Raw genomic sequence first — 21,024 nt, 5'->3', positions numbered from 1 at the left:
GCCGGGCACTGAATGATCTTTGCTGGGCTCTCCCGTCCCTCACTTTCTCCCTCTTCCCCGCTCTCCTCCTCCTCATCTTTATCCCCGACAATAACAACATTTGGCCACGAGTCACCAAACCCATTGGTCCCCGTGTGATCGCGCGGATAGCTCCATCCACACCCCCCCCCTCCGGCCCGGGGAATGGTTTGACCCGCCGAGAGTGAGAAAGACGGGAGCACAAAGGACGCGCACACACTGCTCCTTCAGGAGGGAGATAATTGGGTGCATGATGTAAACATGGAATAAAAAAAAAAAAACGAAAAAGAAAAAAAGACGCAAGGCTGCATTTCTGTTTCCCGTCGCCCCGGTCCATTATCGGTGGTTAATATTACATGAGGTGCCCGCGAACAGCTGCGCGTCTGTCGGCGGACAACGAGGGACAAGTGAGAAATTAAAGCCAAGAGTGGAGGAGAGGAGAGAGGAGTTCAGCATTGTTTCATCTCCGCTTCTGGGTTTGGTTTTTTTTTTATTTTTTATTTTTCTCTCCCCCGGAGTTTCCCCCCCTTGACTGCGGTCTGAACCCGCTTCACAGAGGCGAGATGTTGGGTTTTTCAAGCTGACCAAATCCGACAAAAGACGATTAATCTGCGTTCCTTTTGCGCACGGGAATGACAAAAGGAAGATCGCACCAATATGTTGCATTTCTGAGGTGAGTTAGTTTTCTTTGTTCACCTGAAATCGTGCGTTTTTATTGCTGCTATAGCGCTTTTATTATTAGTATTATTATTTTTAAATGACTACAATGTTTTTGGCCTTCCACTTAAAAAAAAGTGCCTGGTTTTGTTTTATTTCCACCATCGAGCAGGTCAGTGGAGGACCCATGAACATTTCCTACTGTTAAAATGCTCTAAAAGCCATTTGTGTCGCGCACAGCCTTCTGCCATTCACTGTAATTGCCTTTGAAAATTAGACACATGGAGGACTGCCTCAGCTCCGCTATTGTTTTCCCTCTATTGTTTTCAAACCTCCGACACAAGGCTCGCAGACCGCGAGACCCCTGGAAGGTTGCGTATCAGTGACAGCCAGATGAATCCTTCATGATGTGTGGAAAATTAATAATGAAAAGGGACTAAACTCCAAATTTGATACCAGTGTGCATAATTGGGTTGGACAGCTTGTAAACACCAAAAGCCACATTGATTTCCGCTCGTGGTAAGTCACGTGAGTCTGTGTTTTACCCACGAAAGAAAGGATTGTGTAAGAGTCAGTTTATCCAAAATACCAAAACACAGATTCACAGTATTCTTCTCCCCTTTGGATTTCTTTGTAACTCCTCTCTGCTCCAGGGTTTACTGGAAACATGAAACATCTTTGTAATTAGTAGTTTCCCAGAGCAAAAGAGAAGTAATTATAGACAGCAACCTTTAAACATGGAGACATTTTTTTCTTCTTTTATTTCCTTTGTCAAACATGCAAATGCTGTCCAGACCACATACTAGAATTACTCTGAAAATGACAGATCTGGAAAAAATCTTCAAGCAGTTGAATACAAAATTGTTCATATTTGAAATAGAAATCAGCTTGACCTAAAAGAACGTCGGCATTTGCCTTGTTCCCCTGGTTGTTTGGTGCTCAGTGTTTTTGGTATGTGAGGGCAAGTGTGCGCAGCTGTTCATGCAGTGCAAAACAACCAGCAAAAATATTTACATACCCCCATTTGGAAGAGCCGGGAAAGGTAAGAAGTCTATGAGAAGCAAATAAGGATGAAATAGAGTCTGATTGTACTGTTTCTTGGCTGATTTCAACTCCAGATCTCCTTTAAAGTGACAGATTACTGTATATGAGGCACATTCTGACCCTCTCCAAGCATGGCAAACGACCATGCTCCATGTGTTTTTAGGGGGAAAAAAAAAGTTAAATCACGCCACTGAGCTGTGGATCTTCTCAGATGTAATGATGGATAAAACGACTGTGTATGATTGCAAGGCACAGAGGAGGGGATGTTATGAAAAGGAGCATGAAAAAGCTGCAGCGCAGAAGACTGCCGAGAAATCACTGCGCTGCTGTTTACAGACTGCGAGCTTTTGTTTGGAGTGATGCATTGGAAAGTGCACTGGTGTCATCCCACTGGGTTACTTACCCTGCAAGCCATTACATCTTTTAATAAGAGTCTCCTTCGGTCTGTGATTCATTTCCTGTGCTGAACTCTGTCCTGCCACGGATGAACTCGAGGTATTTGAATAAATAGCTCAAGGAATCAACACTGAAAGTGGTAGTTGTCTCAGTATCTGGCTTTTAAAGTGCTCTATCTTCTGTCACTTCTGCGGGCAACACGCTTGGTAACGGCGGCGCTTCTCTGCGACGCTTGAGAATCCTCCAACAGGGTGTTGGAATAACAGTTTTTAAACTGAATGAAAGTCTTCAACATTGGCTTTAATTCCCAACGATGCTCAAATGGTCAAGCTGGCAATATTCCAGTCTGAATCCAATTTATTTAATAGCAACTCAAGCTGACAAGTGTTATTCAAATGTAATCTGCTCCTTGCTGATGTTTGAGTAATGACGGCTATTGATCACATTTCAGTGTCGCACAATAATTGGCCAGATGTCTGTGTTGGATAAGATGATGGGGTGGGGGGCGAAACGACGGCGCGATGCTGAGGAGATAGAAGCACGTTATTTGCTGTACGATTCAGACGTTGAAAATTTGGCCTGTTTGAATGAAGTCTCCGTATGGAGCTGCGCTGATAGTCATCTGAGTGTAACCAAGAGGCAACCTCCTCCTGCTTTAGGGCTTTGGCCAGGTTGACATGCTCTCTTGGGAAATCTGACCAAAGGTAATGTGTCGGGAAAATCTGAAAAGGAAACAATGTCTTTGTTTTTAGTCTAAATCTCTGTGATTTCAATGCATTGTACTCCTGAAAATAAAACAATCCAGTTAAAACGCAAAAATAGCAGAGAAATCTTTCAACTTCACAAATATTGATAAAAAAAAGTCTTCAAATTATAGTTTTTTTTTAGTTTGAAGTAGGTTTGTGTGAGCAAACGAGGCCTTAACAGAATGTAGCGCTGAGGTGAGGATGATTCCCAGAGAGGCGATCATACATACAGAAGAAACAGTTCAAGGACTGCCCGTGTTCCTGCACTCTCCATGTGCTCGGCTCTGACAATGGGTTATGTAAGTGCAGTGAACATAAGCCAAAAAGACTCAGACTCACAACTGAGCTCAAAAGTCTACAGGGGATCCACTGTCTGATAGAGATAGTCTGCAAGCGTACTCCTTTTTTGAAATTTTGTCTTGAGGGGAAGGATGATGCCTTAAACGTAGTGCAAAAAGAAAAGAGAAGGGATAATTGCAAGTGAAAAAAAAAAAGTTATTTGTGTAATGAATATAGAAATGAAAGTAAAGAGAGAGCTGGTGGAAGGAAAGAAGTTGAGTGGCGGCGTTATGACTCATAAAAGCAACAATCAACCGAAGATGAAGGAAATGCTTTAGAGGAGGGATGATCGACGTGGAGGCAGAGCAGGAAGCGGAGGACAACAGGAAAAAGGGTAGCGAGCATAAGTGATGAGGGGAGTGAAAGGGTAAAGTCGATCCTAATCCCATTAATACACACCCATGCCGCCCTTCCTGCTGCCATTTTTACAAGCCCTCATAGTCCACGTACAGCTACAAAGTGGCTCTCATATATAATATATATATATATATATATATATATATATATATATATATATATTTGTAGCTCACAAACACAGTTTGAGTTGAGCTTTTCCTGTAAATATGCCTTGGTCAATGCTGTCACAATGTAATGCTGACAGCTTCACTTTAGGAACCTCGAGTTTCCACCACATCTGACTCACAGTGTGCAAGAGCCCCGAGGCTACGCAGCGTATTATGTGTGTGTTGGTGTTTGGCTGTCATGTTGGTTCGTAGCTGGAAGGGTTTTCCCCATACTATCTGAGCAGACACATTGCTGCGTGCGCTCATACTTAAGCCATAGACACAAGCGGTTTGTTAAACAGTGCGTGTGCTTGTGAGTTGGTGTCGAACCCTGAGCCAGCATACGTGTGTGTGTGTTTTTTCCCCTGATCAAATGGAACACTCTCTTCGATGTCGTTGGCCACTCCTCGTATGTAATGTATGTGATTATTTGCTTGCTCTCACTCACAGTAAATATCAACGGAGTGAAGATATAGAGGAGCTCTGGCTCAATGTATTTATTCAGGGTGCGTCTGGCGAGACGGAGCTGTGAAAGATGGACGTTTCACACAGAATAAGTGTGTGTTTTTGTGTGTTCCTCAACAGTCTGTGCCACAACTCTGTTTATTTTAATGCACACTTTTCAGGTACAAGATGAACTTTTACAATCAATATTTTTATATTACCAGTGGAAAATGATTTTGTGTGTCTTTGTGATTTTTCGGTTTAGCTCCGAAGTAATTTTGTTGTTTTTCAAAGCACGTATCTTTACTGATTTCATTCAACTCACATGCCCCATACTAAAAGTAAGAAGACCAAGCTATATTGGTAAGCAAAGTGAGAAAGAGACGTGGATCATGCTTCAAATAAATCCCACATCATGTTCTCGAGCTTTGACTTGTTTGATTTTTGAGTTCATTTTTGTATTTTTTTCTACTTTTCCAAAAATGTTCTGTAGTCAAACATTACCATCACATGCACTCTTGCACAAAAAATGTTTAGTGCAAATACTGCTGTTTTTAACCTCTCTGCATTAATAGTCTGAGCTGCCTTTAGTTGGCAAAGAATAAATAGAGAAAGGCAGAAGCACCGAGAGTCAAACGCACCGCATACTTTTATCTCACAGAAAATAGTTGGCAGAAATGTCTATAAAAAGAGACTGCATTCAAAAGTGCATTTTTAAGTGTTCACCTTGAAATGTTTTTTACTTTCACGGTTTTGAAATGCGGCTATCAGTTCATGTAGGAGCTCTTGGAAAGAGATAAATGAATCCATGTATTGAAGACAAATTTAATGCTTTGGCCTAAAGTAGGTCTCATGTTCAGGAAGACGGAGAGAGAAGAAGCAAAGTGTTTGATGGCAACGGTGAGATAAACGATGTCGGGAAGACGGGCAGAGAAAGACGGAGAATGAGCTGTAATCTGATGAAAGCCTCTTTACTCCCTCGTCACCTCACCTTCAGGCCACAAGCGCTGGCCGAGGCTTACGGAGGGATCAATGCCGAGGCCACCGACATACGCACACGCTCACAACCTGCTGTGCCGCACATGCAACATCTGACGACACACCTGGTAAAAACCATTTCTGTTTCATTTAACGCTTTGTTTTTGGCGGTTTGCGTGTGATGGCGAATGTGTGGGCTCGTCGAGAGGTGACGGGCGAGTGACTGACTGGCGACACGCGAGGGTTTCTTCTAGAATAAAAAAAAAACACATTTGGTGCTTTTTGTGCTTTGCGTGGGCAGGTGTGTGGGGTTTATAGCTCACTCGAGCGCCTCGGTGGAGAGTGGAGAGATCTGCATTAGGACCTTAATGAAATGGAAAACCAAATGAGCCGGGTCAAAGCTGTTTCTTTCATTGTACCCGCGACACACGTTTGAGAGCGCACGTCTGAAACTATAGATACATAAAAAGGCTAATTAATTGCACTGTGTTGTTCTATGCATATATTAACATTTAATGATATGTGTATTTTAGAAATACTTGCATAAACTGTATTTTTACTCTCTTTTTTGGTTATTTCAAATGAAATAAAAAAAAAAAAAGGGAGATAAATCTTAACAAAGACTTCTGAAGTTCCAGTGCAAAATTCAAAGAAAGATGCTTTGATGAGTGAGTGGAGACTTCTCTTTAAATAAAGAAAAGCAGCATGAATGTCTAATATCCATTTAAATTACTTTTTTAGCCACGACAATGCCAAGCTTCAGCTGTTATTCTCTGGTCAAGCAGTGGTTTGACGCACCATGTTTCCGCTGAGCAGAGCAGATAAAAATGCAGCACTTTTGGAGAAAACAAGCTTCTCTGCAGGTTTCTTACTTCTTCTTCGTTTAACAAGTCGTGAGCAGTCTTGCTTGAAAGTAGGCCTCCATTAAACAGTTGAACATCTCATTCATCAGTTGATTAATAATTCACCGTGTTGATAAAATGTCCCTAAATACAGTTTGATTCACAAGTACCCCCTGAGCACTTGCGATGGCCCTCAAACAATCCAAAACCCCCATGAAGGAATCCGTAAAGGCCGAGAAGCTTCAATTATAAACGACTTTCTCCAAAATGTCTCTTTTATATCGTGTTTTATCTTCTGCTCTCCAAATGAGGAGGTGTTTAGAGCTGCATGCTGATAACTACTCCCGTAAATAGCGGTGTTTAGTACAGCCCGATTGTACCTGCTGTCACAGTGACGGCCCTCTCTGTATGACGAGGTCACGCCAGCGCTGTTATTTCCTTTCACGACGGCACTTACGAAGCTGTCACATTATTGCCCAGCCCATTGTTCAAATCAGTGCGTCGTCTTGCCTGTAATGGGAGGACAGTGGTAATTTTATGCTTCATCTCCATGGAGCGTAAAATGGTGGAAATTGCAGGATGTTTTTCAAACTACTGAACGCCTCAATGGGAGCAGGTGTGAGACTGGAGCGTTATGCTACATTTCTTTGATGTCTGATTTGTCTTGAATCAGAGCCAGATTGCAACTCTCGAGTCTTTCTTCTGATTTCTCATTATCGGTCCGTTTTTACAGCAGACACACACACACACAGGCACAGACACACACTCTCCAGGCTCAGTAGTTGTCTTTCCTGTGACAGATGGACAAGATGAAAACAAAGTCATCCTGTTAGTAATCGTGACATCAGCAATACTGTCACGGGGACATAAATGGTTCCTCTCACTCCCGTTGAAGAACAGAGCGGCGAACGCGGCGACAGACGGCGACCAGCATGTCGCGGTCATTACCGTCTCTCTGTTGTGAATCAAGATCCAGCGCTCCCCTGGGATCTGAGTCGGCGCCGTGGACGCATGAGGACCGAGCTGGTGAATGGTCAGACAGAGCTGGCTGCAGTCTGTGCAAACCCTAACCCAACCCCGCTTGCTCGTGATCCCTCCTGCAGTATCCCGTTAACCTCACCGGGCGGATTAGGCTCCAGTTCTCACTAACGCCTTTAGGAAGTTTTAACAAACATTTCACCTTTGACCGAAAGGACTAGATCTTCATCCCGCGTTAACCTACTGAACGACAGCTGCACCGAGCTCCTCCAGCACACTGACCATCAGAAGTCAAAAAGTATGACAGCACCGGTCACGGCCGCGGTCGATCGTCGGTCGATGGTTTTCATGCCAGAGAGAAGACAGTTGATCAATGCAAACCCTCGCCCTGTCCAGTAATTGCTCATCAGTGAGCTTTGTTGTCGGGATTTCTGCTGCTTCTCCAGTGAAACTAGCGATGAAGGGATTTTTAAGTTGTGTCAGTAAGAAGGAATTTTTCAGAAGCTTCATGAAGATGAAGTGGAAACATTTCTTTGGAAATACAAGGTTTGGGGGATTTTTTTTTTTTTTTTCCTGAGCTTCCTGTATAGAAAACAGAAATCTCTTGTCATCCAGAGTAATGTTTCTGAAGGTGAAACAGAGGCAACAATTTATCATCTTGATGAATGAATGTGAAACTATTTGCATGCCTGAAGTTTTAAATCAAACTGGATGAGTTCAGTTTAAAGTGCTACAACTTAAAAACTATTTTATCTTCATACCTGGAACTCTTATCATTGCTCACCAGAACCTTTTTGTTGATTATTTCTTCTTCATTGCATTTGCATTGCACTCCGTTGTGAAGTAATTTAACTTCTTTTAAAACAAGGCATGCAGGGAATTAAAACATGCTCCATGAATGGTTTTTTTTTTATATATTTGGATGTGTTTCATGGACATATATGAACTGTAGCTTGATCTCTATGTTGGGTCAGTTCAGAACGACACTGTGCCAACAATAAAAAAGCAGAAAGCTGATATTTTCTTGCCAGGAGGATTGTGTTTTTGTTGTTGTCGTTCCAGTTGGAGCTGCTGCCTTTGCGGACAAATTTATACTACCTTTGTTTTTTTGTCTGGCAAACACAACTTTGACATCGACATGAGGTTCACATCTCCTCTTTATGTGAAGTTGGGTGTGTGTTTTCAGCCTTCCTGTTTTCACTTCTTTTTTTTTTTCCTACCCAAGCCCCCCCTTCTCTCCTCGGCCCGACCCCACCGATCTCCACCGATGAGCTGTGTGTCCTCGTTCTGGCGATGCTCTGCCGCCGCCACTCAGTGTGGGGCCTCTGAAATATTCATGCTGACACACATAATACACACACCTAGAAGCGCCACACACAGACTCAAACACTTTCCAGCCCTTTATCTTCCTCTAGCTGTCAGTTAGCCTATATCAATGGGAAGATTAGAAAATATAATTTATCTCGCAGCAGGTCTGGGGAGGAAAAGCTTCACACTTGTGCAAACATGTCAGCAGATAGCGCGGAGAAGGCCGTGCAGACTTCACTCGCAGCGCTGCGGATAATCAGGAGTTTGTTTGCCGTGCTCGTTCAATTTGTTTTTCAAGTTATCATTTTTATTCCCCGTGTACAAACACAAAGTGAAAGTATTTTCGGTTATTCACAGCCGGAGCAAAGCAACATAAAAATGACCCGTGTTCGAGACGCCGAGGCGCCGAGGCAGGAAGCTGCTTTTAAAGGCAAATTTATTTCAGTGCAAAATACACGGTCAGAAAATTCAAAGAACCAAGGAAAATCAGCAGGAGGAAAATCTGGAGATCAGGAGATGCCTTTTCTCAGCACGATTTCCTTTCAGCTAATGAGAAGAACATAATCACGGGAAGAAATAAGTGGAGGATGAAATTATTTCATCAAAACATATTTTTCAGAAGCGTATTTCTCTCAAGTGTAACAGAAACATTAAAGTACTTCTTGTTTGAATGTTGGTATAAAAATAGACCACAGTGGTTTAAAAAGGTTCTCAAAGAGAGAATATTCCTGGTTCGAGTCTGGAATTTTCATGTTCTCTCTGTGCATGATTGGTTTTCTGGTTTTTCACCCATACAATCATACTTTTGCTGAATTTGTTAAATCAAGTTGCTTGTAAGTGTGAGTGTGTGTATTTTCTCTATGTTTGCCTCTGATGGTCTGGTGATCTGTTCAAAATGTCTCCCACTTTCATGAGGAGTCAGCTGGGATCAGCTCCACCCCTCCCCAACACTGTCAAGGTAGATACATACTTCATATTTTTTCCTCAAGGTGGAGAGAACAAAGTTAGTTCAGGCTGTTACATTTTATACTTCAAACTCACGCAGAAGTCCTCTGAGCAGAACATATGTCTGTCCATGAATAATCATCCATTTGCATGTCTTTATGTGACTCGCGTGTCTATTTTTGTACTTCCTCACCTCCTCGGCCGCTGCTCCTCACTTCAAATTGGTTAAATTTGCGACAAATCTCACAAGTTGAGAAAAAAACTTGGTCGAGATGACGGTGCGAGAACTACCAAACCAAGGCAACATTGTTTTTTTCACTGGAAAGAGAAGTCATTTCTCTGTTTTTCTGGAGTATGTACGAACCTTTAAGGCTCATGTCTGCTTTCCATTAGATACAGATACGTACAGAACCGTTGGTTCTTACTCTGCGTTCATTAAGTCCGTACTTCTTTCTCCTGGAAGCGTACAGATATGGACTCAACATTGTTCCCGAAGGTTAAAACGAAAAAAACAGGAAAGGAAGAAGCTTCTGAAGAGCAGCAGTGAGACATACCTGGAGGATTGAGCCACCGCCAAACTGTGTTTTTTACGCCTCTCTCTCAAAGTTTCTTTCTAAATAATGAATTCTACAGCACTTTTTATTTGGCCTGCATGTTAATTCAGAGCAGGACTCTGTGGTGGATGGACTGCTGACTGCTCATTTAAACAAAATGGGCACAAAGTCTTTTAAATCCTTTATATTTAGCATAAATAAGCCTTTAGGTTGATGGAGCACTTGTAGAAGATGGAGTGGCGTGCGATTGCGGGGCTTGGGGTGAGGGTGCAATTATTTAAGCTGCAACCTGACCTAGACAAGACACTTCCTCCAAAAACAACAAATCAGATAACAAGGAATCCCTCTCTGAAATACGGAAGAGTAAACAAGACACAGGTGGGCTCCACCAGGCCAGGCAAAACAGCAATCAGCAGCACACTGAGAAGACCGTCACATACACACACTGGAAGGAAGGAAACGCTGAAAAACTAAGTATAAGCTGAAAAAAAAATCTTTATGGTTGTAAAAATATTCACGCAGGTTGAAGTCACACTCCCCTGTAAATGGCGAGCGCGGTTTTTGGGGTCAGGGAAACAATCTTGTGTACAGCAGAACAAATCATAAATCTCCCATTACCGTGCCAGCAGTGTTCAGATGTGATCTGTGACCTCCGAGTCTCGTCGCATTCGAAGGGGGAGAGGAGCGGACGGCGGGAGTACGGCGGGGAGCGCATCAGGGTTATTACGCTGCCAGCGGTTTTGATGTGTAACCTAACATTATTGGCCGGTTGTGATGGAGCTGACACAAGCATGCGAGCGGGGACGTGGCAGAGCGAATCATGCGAGCTGTGATTGGTGTCATTGATGCTGCAGTGTGTGATTCAGGGCTCACAGTCTGACAGCAGGAAGTCTGTCAAATCCTTTAGAAGTTGGTTTACATGCTAAAGCTCCTCGTAAAGCGAAGAAGGGGTTTGACCAAGTGGGGATCGTCAATACGTACCGCAGTGGGGGGAAAAAAAAAAAGTCAAATTGTCACAAAGAAAAATGTACAGTAATATGAAGCCGTCGTTTCTCCCGCCTTGATCTAAATTCATGGCGCAGCCTCTTTCCCCGTGTGTTTCCCAGCAAGAGCAGATTTTGAAATTCCCATGATGATCGTTCTGGCTGCTTTCGGAGGGTAAACAGCATCAGTCGCTCATGCAGAAATGAGCACACAGCCCATATCAGAAGAAGTAGTAGGATTTTCAGAAAGCGTTCCTGTGTATTTGATATTTAAATCCCTCAAAGCCGGCATCTCGAATGATTTAGGCAACAAGTTCATTTTCTTCTTGTCAAAAAAAAAAAAATTTGCTGTTTTTAAAATTAATGAGCCACATTTTTTGGACAAACTTCTAAAATAACTGCAGATAGCTCCGACTCTGATTCCTTAGAAAACACGGTAGAAAACCTGTTGGCTTTTTCATTTTCTGTCACATAAATGTGTTTATTTTTTATTGGGGCTGGGCAAGATAACATTATTGTGTTAATGTTGACAATTACTTTAGCCCGCTTTAACTCAGTTTTTTTTTTTGGAGGGGGAGTGCAAAAAACTGGAGACTTCTACAGGCATAAGACACAGGAAGGGTGAGACTTTCAGCACTCCTGGCTTTTCATTGGTATTATATTGCGTCATCATAACCAGTTATGGTATTTAATCTTTTTCCATTCAACAACATGTCAGTATTTGTAGCTTTGCTCAGCAACTGTTGTCAATAAAACATCGCTGCAGCTATGTAGCAAATTGGGAATCCAGCAAAACGGACACGGGGACGAGGGAACTTCTGCTGATCCACAGAGAGCCGATTTGTTGGCAAATGACGGCGGATGTGACTTGACCTTTGTTTCCCTCGCTGTGTTTTGTTGCCTTGGTGACGATGAGATGAGATGACAATGTGATTTGAACCCATCCGTGTGAAACCGATTCTGCTTCTGCCAGATACCAAACGGCAGTGCCATGAAAACTCAGAGCCAGTTCGACACAAGCCGAAAAACAGCAATACACCCCGAATATGAAGCAACCTCACAAACTTGGACCGATGCAGTATTATGATCTCCATTCTGGACTCTGGGGAAGCTTGTTTTGCCACAACAAAGTTGATTGAATATTAATACAGTTGGAAATACTTAAGGTATCATTTTGGATATTTTTTTTTTTTAGTTGAGTTTCTCAGAAATACTTCCAAGTACAATTGTGTGAAGGATACACTGCTGTTTAAAATCCCACAATTTGTTGTAATTATGTTGGTAGCCTATGTGGGTAGCCTATAACTGCAGATGATGCTACTTTTGAACTCATTAATCATGCTTCTGACTTTCAGCCAATGAACAGCACAGCATTTTTAGCTCTATTTTTTGCCTGCTTGATTCTGACTCTTAAGTTACCCACTTTATACGGCTCTGAAAATATTTTTTTCTTGTTTTGCTGAAGTTGCAATATTCAGAATATTCTCAAAAAAACAAAACATGTTACCGATAAAAACAAACTCACCTCTCCTGGGGGGCTGCTGGAGAAATATATTACTGTATCTCACTAGAAATGTGCGTCAGTCATGCTTTTCGGACGAATGACGTCAGGTCCTGCTCCCAGAGGGACGTCCTGAGCGTTCTCAGTCTATTCCTTCACCAACAGACATTGATTTGGAGCAGAAAGCCTAAAAAGGAGCCACTTTTCACAATAGTAGATATGCAGGACTGTGGCCCTCCAGGACACCGTTAATTTAGATATTTCAGATGAACAGGTTGATCAAACGCTTGTTTGTATTCACAAGACGCTCTCTTGTTGTGGGTGTAGCGTTCGGTTCAGAGGATGTCCCGACGCTGGTGAATTATAAAGAGGCACTCACTGAATGGGGTCAGAGGTCAGGACCATTTGCAGCCGGGGGGCCCCCGAAGATACCGCCGCGGATTGGCTCTTAACATGCACATTCCCATGGAGACGAGCACCCGGTCCCATTCGCCGGGACCTTGTACCGCTGCTGGTTGTTATAGCAACAGACAGAACGTGACATTGTTGCATAATCTGCAGTTTTTTTTTTTTCTAAACTTTTCTGACCTTATTGGTAGTTTATTTTCTAATCATGCCATGTCTCTGGGGTGTAGGAGGAGGCAGAGTTGGCGTCAGGTCACCGCAGAATTTGGAAAAAAAAAAAAAAAAAATCTCTCAAATCAGCTTGAGCAGTTACATAATCCAAACCGAGGATGATTAGTGTTACATTCAAGAAAGCAGGATGTTTCAGGAGGCTGTCATGAAACTGCTGGTGCAGAGCTACCCAGCGGACTTTAAATTCTTTTGGCAATTTCCTTTTTCATTCAAGATCGGCACTTATTTACAAGCTGATTGGTTTCAGAGTGACTGTGCGACACCGTCTCCCTCATACGTGCGCTTCCGACTGTGGGGCTGTCAACAATGCTAAGCGTAGCGTTTAGCTGGCTTGTTAGAAAGCACTGTAACCAAGCAACCCACCACTTTACCCAAGAACTCGTGCAGCTCTTTGCAGAAAGGATTTCTTTTTTGTTTCTCTCTGCAATAACAAATGCAGGAAATATACAGCAGGAAAAGCAGGTAGATGTGCACAGACATCGGCTGAAAGGCTTTCGTGGTATTTTTTTGTAAAAAAAAAAAGACTTTACGAAAGAAAATGTGAGAAATGCACTGAGAAATGCAGTGGAGCTGACTTTGAACGTCTTTACTTTTTTGTGATATATGTTGCTTTCAAAAAAACTACAGACAAATTATAGCTTTAGAGACTTGAAGTTGAAAAGTTATTTACAGTGTGACCATTTTTTTTTTTTTTTAAGCACCTCCTCTTGACTCTCTGCACTTGCGGCACAAAAATCTGTTTGCTGTTATGGAGTGAAATTCTTCCAACCCGCTCTATATAGAGTTAAATGATTTTCAAATTTTGCAAATTAAATCTGCTCAGCACAGCATTCATCAGACTGTGCCAACTGGCATCAGCAAGTCTATCAACGCATCAGAACGCTGTTTAATTTTGGCACGTCAAAGACTCAATTTTAAAATGTAAGTTTTTATAGAACCTTGAATATATTGTTACTTTAAAATCAGTGTTTTTTTTTTTGTTTGTTTTTTTATCGCAGTCTTTTGTTTGTGCTCTGTACTCCTGTGTAGCTTTGTTGGGATGGGAGTGCACAACATGTCATGGTGTTAGTGTTGATTATGAGTGTGACTGTACAGGATGGGTTTCCCCTGTGTGTGTGTGTGTGTGTGTGTGTGTGTGTGTGTGTGTGTGTGTGTGTGTGTGTGTGTGTGTGTGTGTGTGTGTGTGTGTGTGTGCGTGCATGTGTTTTTGGGTCACACACTTTACACTGCAGCTGTATGTGTTTCTCTGCGCAATTTCTGTTTTTGAAGTTTCCTTTAAAATGTGTTTTCTTGCTTGGAACTGTAACGTGTTTGCTATTCTGTCAGGGTAGACTGTGGCACCGTGATCGACGGCGTTTTTCCCTCAGCCGTGTTACAAATCTAACAAAATCTGTAAAACAAAGCCGACTTTGATCTCTTCATTAGCTGATGGCAGAAATACCACAAAGAAAAAGACTAAAGTGGAAGCCCCACATATTTTAGTCCTGCAGACTCTTCAAAAAACTGTCTTGGAGGCTTTGAAAGGATTGGAGATTCATCGCAGCTTGCAGTCAACACCACACTCAGAACTAATCACTTCTGTGTGTTTTAGTGGCCTGGAGGACACAAGAAGCTCCTTTAGGAATAAATCACGGAGATCAAGTTATCAACTCTGAGAGACAGTGCGTCTCTGTGCCTCATTGCATTAAACAGCATACATTCCTCTCTGGGATAAAAGACTGTCACATGAAATCAGTAATTATTCATTCATGATAAACCACAAGCTCTGTTCAGTATTGCACAGCCTGTTTATGCCCTTCATTTACAAATTAAAGTCAATTAGATATAATCAATTACGTAGGTAACCGCTCTGATATAAGAGTGTAAGTGTAACTATGTTTTTGTTTATGGTGTGTTTTTGTTGAGGCCGCCTCAGTCTCAGAGGTTTGACTCTGTATTTGGCGCTGAGCCTCAATGTACGCACTGAGGAGCGTTTTCTCGTTCCTGGTCTGACTGCTCTCTTGATTGTGGAAAGAAATCGGAAAAACGCACACTCACACACACACAAGGGGGAAACATGCAAGCGTCATACAGGAAAGGCCCCCAAGCACACACCAGATGAGGGGTATTCTTCTAAGTAGAAACCACAACACCACTGAGTGGCCCTTCAGGCCTAAATCATTCAATTAGTCATCTGGCTGTGCTGCGGCTGATTAGATTGTTTATGCTTCGCTGTTGGACTCCTCACATGAGAATGCGCTGCAGCAAAACTGACTTGGGAGCTTTCATGTCAGCTGAAAGATTACATGTTGCAAACTGGAAAAATCTGCCTGCTTCCTCAGCTGCATGAATAATTAAAAACCCTTGGGATAATTAAAAAGTACATAGTCGAAAACAGCGTTGCTTTACTAAGCTAATGACAATTTTCCTGCGTGTGGATAATGACCTGCATGGTCATGGGTCTGACTCATGTTTTATTTCAAGTTTGCAGTTGATCCAAATATTTGCGTTCCCCTTTTTCATCAATCTGAAAAACCTTTGTGTTGTAGGACAAATACTGTACAGAGCCGACAAACCGTCTCGTACTTGGACCACAAAATTTTCCCACAACATGCAAATTTATGCAAATGACTTTCGTTGCTCTTTCCATGGCAACCCATTATGCGCCACAGATCTTCTGCAACTAGTTCCTACTTCCAAACTGTCTCCTACTTACTATGTGTCGCCGCCTCCTCCGCCGTACGTCTGGGTGAATGATAGTCCCTGAATCACATTTCATCTGCAGCCGTGGCGCTGAGAGTGGCTGTGCAGAGTGCAGAAATGTTTCTTTTTATGAAATTATTAAGAGAGCTTTCTGCTCCGTCAGCACTTACAGCCGAGTAAGGATCAATCAATAATCACCCACTCCTTTTCTCCCCTCTGTCCATCATTCGTTTTCACCCCTGAACTCTCTCCCTCTCTCTCAATCGTTCTCTTTCTGTCTGTTTTTTTTCAGGTAGATGCGTCTCCATGGGCGAGGCTCATTGATCCAGAACACGTCTCCCAACCCCGCATCTTACCCCGTCTCCCCGTAAACCCCGTCCCCACCCCCCGTCCCCCCGCACATCAGCCATCATGCCTTCCACCGGCCGCCTGCTGGGTCTGGCCGAGATGGGGCTGCGCTGCGACCAGGAGATTGAGAGGAGATACGAGATCGTGCCCTCGGTGGTCTGCTCCATGTGCTGCCTTTTTGGAATCATCTACTGCTTTTTCGGTGAGTACTGGCAGTGTCTTTATGGAAATGGCGTCCTGACCTTCCATGACCCAAGAAACCATATTTTTTAACTTTATTTATACTATTGTAAAATATTTTGTTAATCTGGTAATATTTAGTACTTAATTTTGAAACCTGTGCTTCATTTTGGTTTGTATTGGTGTCGCCTAAAGTAGCATCTTGAAATCACAATCATAGAATATTTAACTAAGCGATTATCTATCATTGCAAAGTGACATCCGGCAGTCAGACTCACTGTTATATAAATTCATAAAGTCCACGCCTCGCAGTGTAGCGTCAGTGATCTTAAGAGTCGCCCGTACTGCAGGAGCAATAACTCCTGCGACCAACTTGATTAACTGAAGATGGAAACTGAAATGAAGTAAATCAAGCCTCGAAAGCACAGTAATTAACAAACCGTCAAGTGTCTTGCACGAGGTTGCCAGGCCAGAAATAGCGCGCCGCAATGTCTCTCTTTCATCCTTCATATGACCATAACCTGTGTTTGAACGTGATAGGAGTTGTTCTAACTCACTGGAGTCTCCTCCAGCAGCATCTCCTCTCATACAGGGACAGAGACAGGCCGGCTGTAATCAGGAGTCATTACTCTAGAATTTTTTTTTTTTTTTTTTTTTTTTTTTAACTTTTCTTTTGTATATACAAGTGTCTGCAAGAAAGCACAGATGCACACTTCTGAGCTAAACTAATTGTTAAACCTCATTTCCATTGGTAATATATCTTTTAAAAGAAGAAACTACTCTTTTATGGAACGATTTCCCTGTAATAAGAATAAAAGGTTGGATTGAAATAATGAAGAGTGATTAATTTAATTTATGCACGCGTGCCAAGAAATGATCAAACATTTTAGAGATGCTCTTGCCAAAAAGCTAATGTAATCTCTATCTGACGTCAACCCGGGGTCTGTACATACATCATTGATTCAGGAGCCGCGCCGTATCATTATTTTGTTTCTGCTTGTGCGAGTCAGTATTGAACCGTCGCTCCTACAAAAGCAAAGCTACTGTGGCATTGCTGTTTTTCTTTATTTTCTGTGAGTAAATTGGACTACATGACGGCAAAGTTGCGGAGCGCAGTAGCAGCCTCATATTTTCTTCAGCTCAAATTGCTGTTATTACCAGACAAACCTTAAAGCGATACTTCAACATTTTTGCAAATTGGCCCATTTAGCGCAATTCATTAGTCATTTCGAACGGTATACTTACTTTTTTTTGTGAGGGCGAGCTGTTGTTTATTCAGAGGTGAGTCGGGGAAGGTTTTCGGGACGGACACAATGGAAGTGGACGGTATTTTGGTTCCCCCTCGTCAAACTCATCAAATACACAATCCAACAACCCCGAAACACTTTGGTGGGCAAATTATAATCCGCAAATTCACTACGCTGTGAAATATTAATGCAAAATTACCAGATTGAGTTGTTTATGCGAAGATTGCTAAAACGGAACTACTTGTCTGGGCGTAGTGATTTCAAAAGAAAAAGTAGTTCCCAGTATTTGCTTCAGTGTCGTAACGCTACAATATTATTTGTTGGTGTTCCACAGCGTAGTGAATGTGCGGATTATAATTTGCCCACCAAAGTGTTTTGGGGTTGTTGGATTGTGTATTTGATGAGTTTGACGAGGGGGAACCAAAATACCGTCCACTTCCATTGTGTCCGTCCTGAAAACCTTCCCTGACTCACCTCTGAATAAACAACAGCTCGCCCTCACACAAAAAGTAAGTATACTGTTCGAAATGACTAATGAATTGCGCTAAATGGGCCAATTTGCCAAAATGTTGAAGTATCGCTTTAACATGTTGTCGTCTGCTCCTCATTCAAAAACATTTTTCTGTTTTCGCTCCGCTGCAATCACTGCTGAATAAAGATGTGCAGCGTTTTTTTCTTTTTTTATTTTGATGAAACCGTCCAGCTTGAGCAGACATCACGAGCCACATGTGTCCAAATGGCCTAATCAGTTACACAAGTCGTGGAATAGAAAGGTTGTTTTTAACCACAATTACCACAACTGCATCCGATACTACTGGTGGATGTTCTCTGAAGTGTCAAATTAAAAAACTTTTTTCTCAGTGTTTAACCAATTCGTGCCTTTGTGGGAGAAAACGTTAGTCATAAACGTCTCTCTGGCCCTGAGTGTTCATTTTTATGGCTCTCACAATGATGTGAATTACTCATCCCTGAGCTCCAGCATGCTGCCACAGCAGTTTGAGCGAGCGGCGTTTAAAGTGGTTCCTTCCTGTATCTGTTTTAAATGAAAAACCCTCAAGAATCCCAGACCGTCCAGTCGTACGCTACATTTTGCCCGAGTCTTGATTTTAATCTGCTGTGTCATCCAGTGCTCCGGCGCCGCTGTGGTCAACTCATACATAAAGGCAGAAAGTCTTTACTTAAGGCTCGGTTTTGTTCCCAGAGAGGCAGAAAACTGCATTTTATTGCATTGTAAGTCTTCAGGAGACACCATAATTACTTTGGATGTAAAGTCATTAAAGAAAAGTGAAATCAATAAATAATTACAGAGAAAAAAGATCCGCAGTGTTGCTTTAAGAAACACTTGATGTTCGGTGTCTAATTATTTCCTTGTAGCTGTTTGGTAGATGAAGTGGCAGAGGTTCTTCAGCTCGATGTGTGTAAGCACAGACTGTACAACACAAAATCATGCATCATTCAGGTCAGATACACACTATTAGATTTGCACACTTAGCTTTTGGACTATATAAACATTCTTATAAATATTTGACAAAACTTAAAGAATAAGCTCCAGTATATTGATTGCACTGTCAGTGTTATAAAGATGTAAAATGCAGGAAATGGCTAAAAACTACAACAGGTTTGCTCAAGATAAATGCTTCTTAGAATAATTTTACATTGAAAGAATCTGTTGTCCACTGACAATGTCAGTCTTGTCTACAACTGTAAAGCAAATCCCTGCACATCCCTGATTATGCACCATTTTAATGTCAGCAAAAAACAACAATGGATCTATAATATGAATGGCATTCTATAATTCCATTAAAAGATATAAATTCATTAAAAAAACTCACCCTTTTGAGAGGCGTTTTGCATTTGTTACAGACTTAAATACATTTTGTGGAAGTTGGCAACCAGCATCCATTTTTTTGTTGTTGTTTTTTTTATGATGCATATTGATGCATGTTGAAGCTCTGTGCAGGCTTTTTGCATACAAATAGACAGGAAGGGGTTCATTGAAGCATACAGACAGCATTAACATTCACTGTATAGTTGCTGCTAAAGCTCTGCTGGCGTCAGTCTTTGCATCACAAACAGGTTCGCGAAGGACTTAAAGTTTAATGCGTGCTTACACTATAGTGGATAAGGGCTCTGGAAACAATTTTAAAATGGAGAGAACATCACTATTCATAAATATTTCCTCGTCAGGAGGAAAATGTCCTGTTTGCCCTCAGGGTAGTGCCACACAAAAGGTTATAAACCATGCTACTCCCCACTCAGAATACATTTTACCAGGTTTGAGCGAAGCTAACAGTTAGCATGCTGGCAGTTTACCGGCCAATCAATTTCTACAACAAACCAGCTATCAGTCTCGTCTGTTTTGAAGATCACTTAAAAAGGATGCTGCCTGCTGCAAAAATGTAGACTATCACACACAACGTCAGAAACCGCTTCATTTCTCTCTACTTTAACTCAGTCCCATGACGCCTGTTTGTCTTAGAAGAGAAACTCGGTGTTCCCGATTGCAGTATAATTACAGGTCTGCAAATGAAATGCAATGCATATTATTGTTGTTTTTTTTCTCAGAAACTTTGCTGTCACATTTGAGTACTTCTGTATACGAGAAAAATTACATTTCTACTGCTTGTCAGTGAGAAGATCAGGTCTCCTTTAGTTTGTTAATATGAATTGCTTTCAAAATCTTGCGAGGAAAAGGTTAACAATTGGTCAAAAAAATGATGAAGCTGAAGCAGAATTGTTGGCTGATCATTTTGGATGAGGATGGATGAGCCAAAAAAGAAATAGAAAAAAGATAGCAGGAGACTTTAGCTGAATATGCCAGATGGAGCAGATGGGATGGATTGGTGGCTGGAGGGAAAGTAGTGAAAGCAAAAAGGAGCAAAAGTAGGAGGAGGAAGGAGAAGCTCAGGAGCTGTGGAACAAAGAGGAGACATCAAGAGAGGAGAATGGTCACTAGTAAAACAGAAGTATAATCGTTTAGATTTAAATTACAGATTAAGGGAAAGTAGAAAATGTGTAAAATTGATATCACATTTTGTGGACATCTCCTCACTAAACAAACACTCAGGTGTCTTTAGAGGATACTTAAATGCTCCAGTTATTCCGTAACTGACTTGTATTCCTGATGCTACCCTACCTGTTGGATCTTAATCACTTCTCTTCTTATGAATTGGCGTCTTCAGCAGGTGGTCCCCCTGTCTTCTTCTCATGCTCCCAAATGGTCCTTCTGTGTTTGGCTCTCGGGCCTATTCATTCAGTAGCTGGCTGAGCTGTTAAAGTTGTTGCAGCAACTGTTACGAATGTTGTTCCTGATGGTGTTGTAAGCAGTTATTACGGTATTATTGTGGTTAGCTTTGTAGTTATAATTAGGGACCAAGCCCAGGAAGGCAAGGACTAAAAGTGGAAAAAAAAAAATCGATTCACATTCATATTGGGTTTCTTGTTTATTGAGATTCCGAATCAATCGCAAATTTCCAAGTATTGGAATTTCAAGATGTTGTTCACACTGTAAGCCACGCCTACGCACACCTGTGTGCTTCGTCAGTTCCAGCTGTGGTCTGTGTTTGCCTTCCTTTCCACGGCCACCCAGCCCGCCTGTTGTCCAGGCTTCTCGCAACCACTAATTCCAACATAAAGTGGTAGTGAGAGGCACCGCTCCTGGTCGCTTTCCAGCCCTTGTGCCACTGTTTTGACTT

At 42.1% G+C, this 21,024-nt stretch overlaps 1 protein-coding gene across 1 annotated transcript in view; it reads left to right on the top strand.

Moving 5' to 3' along the window:
* The first annotated feature begins 201 nt into the window (after positions 1 to 201).
* tmem198aa (transmembrane protein 198aa) overlaps positions 202 to 21,024 on the top strand; it is a 33,990-nt gene continuing 13,167 nt past the window's right edge. Inside the window, exons 1-2 of the mRNA XM_030112521.1 lie at positions 202 to 691; positions 15,847 to 16,104. Coding sequence (XP_029968381.1) covers positions 15,966 to 16,104 — 139 coding nt within the window. The 5' untranslated portion in view covers positions 202 to 691; positions 15,847 to 15,965. The remainder of the gene's footprint in view (positions 692 to 15,846; positions 16,105 to 21,024) is intronic.

Source organism: Salarias fasciatus, chromosome 16 (assembly GCF_902148845.1).
Source record: "Salarias fasciatus chromosome 16, fSalaFa1.1, whole genome shotgun sequence".
Lineage (NCBI taxonomy): Eukaryota > Metazoa > Chordata > Actinopteri > Blenniiformes > Blenniidae > Salarias > Salarias fasciatus.
This window is presented reverse-complemented; position numbering and strand designations above follow the sequence as displayed.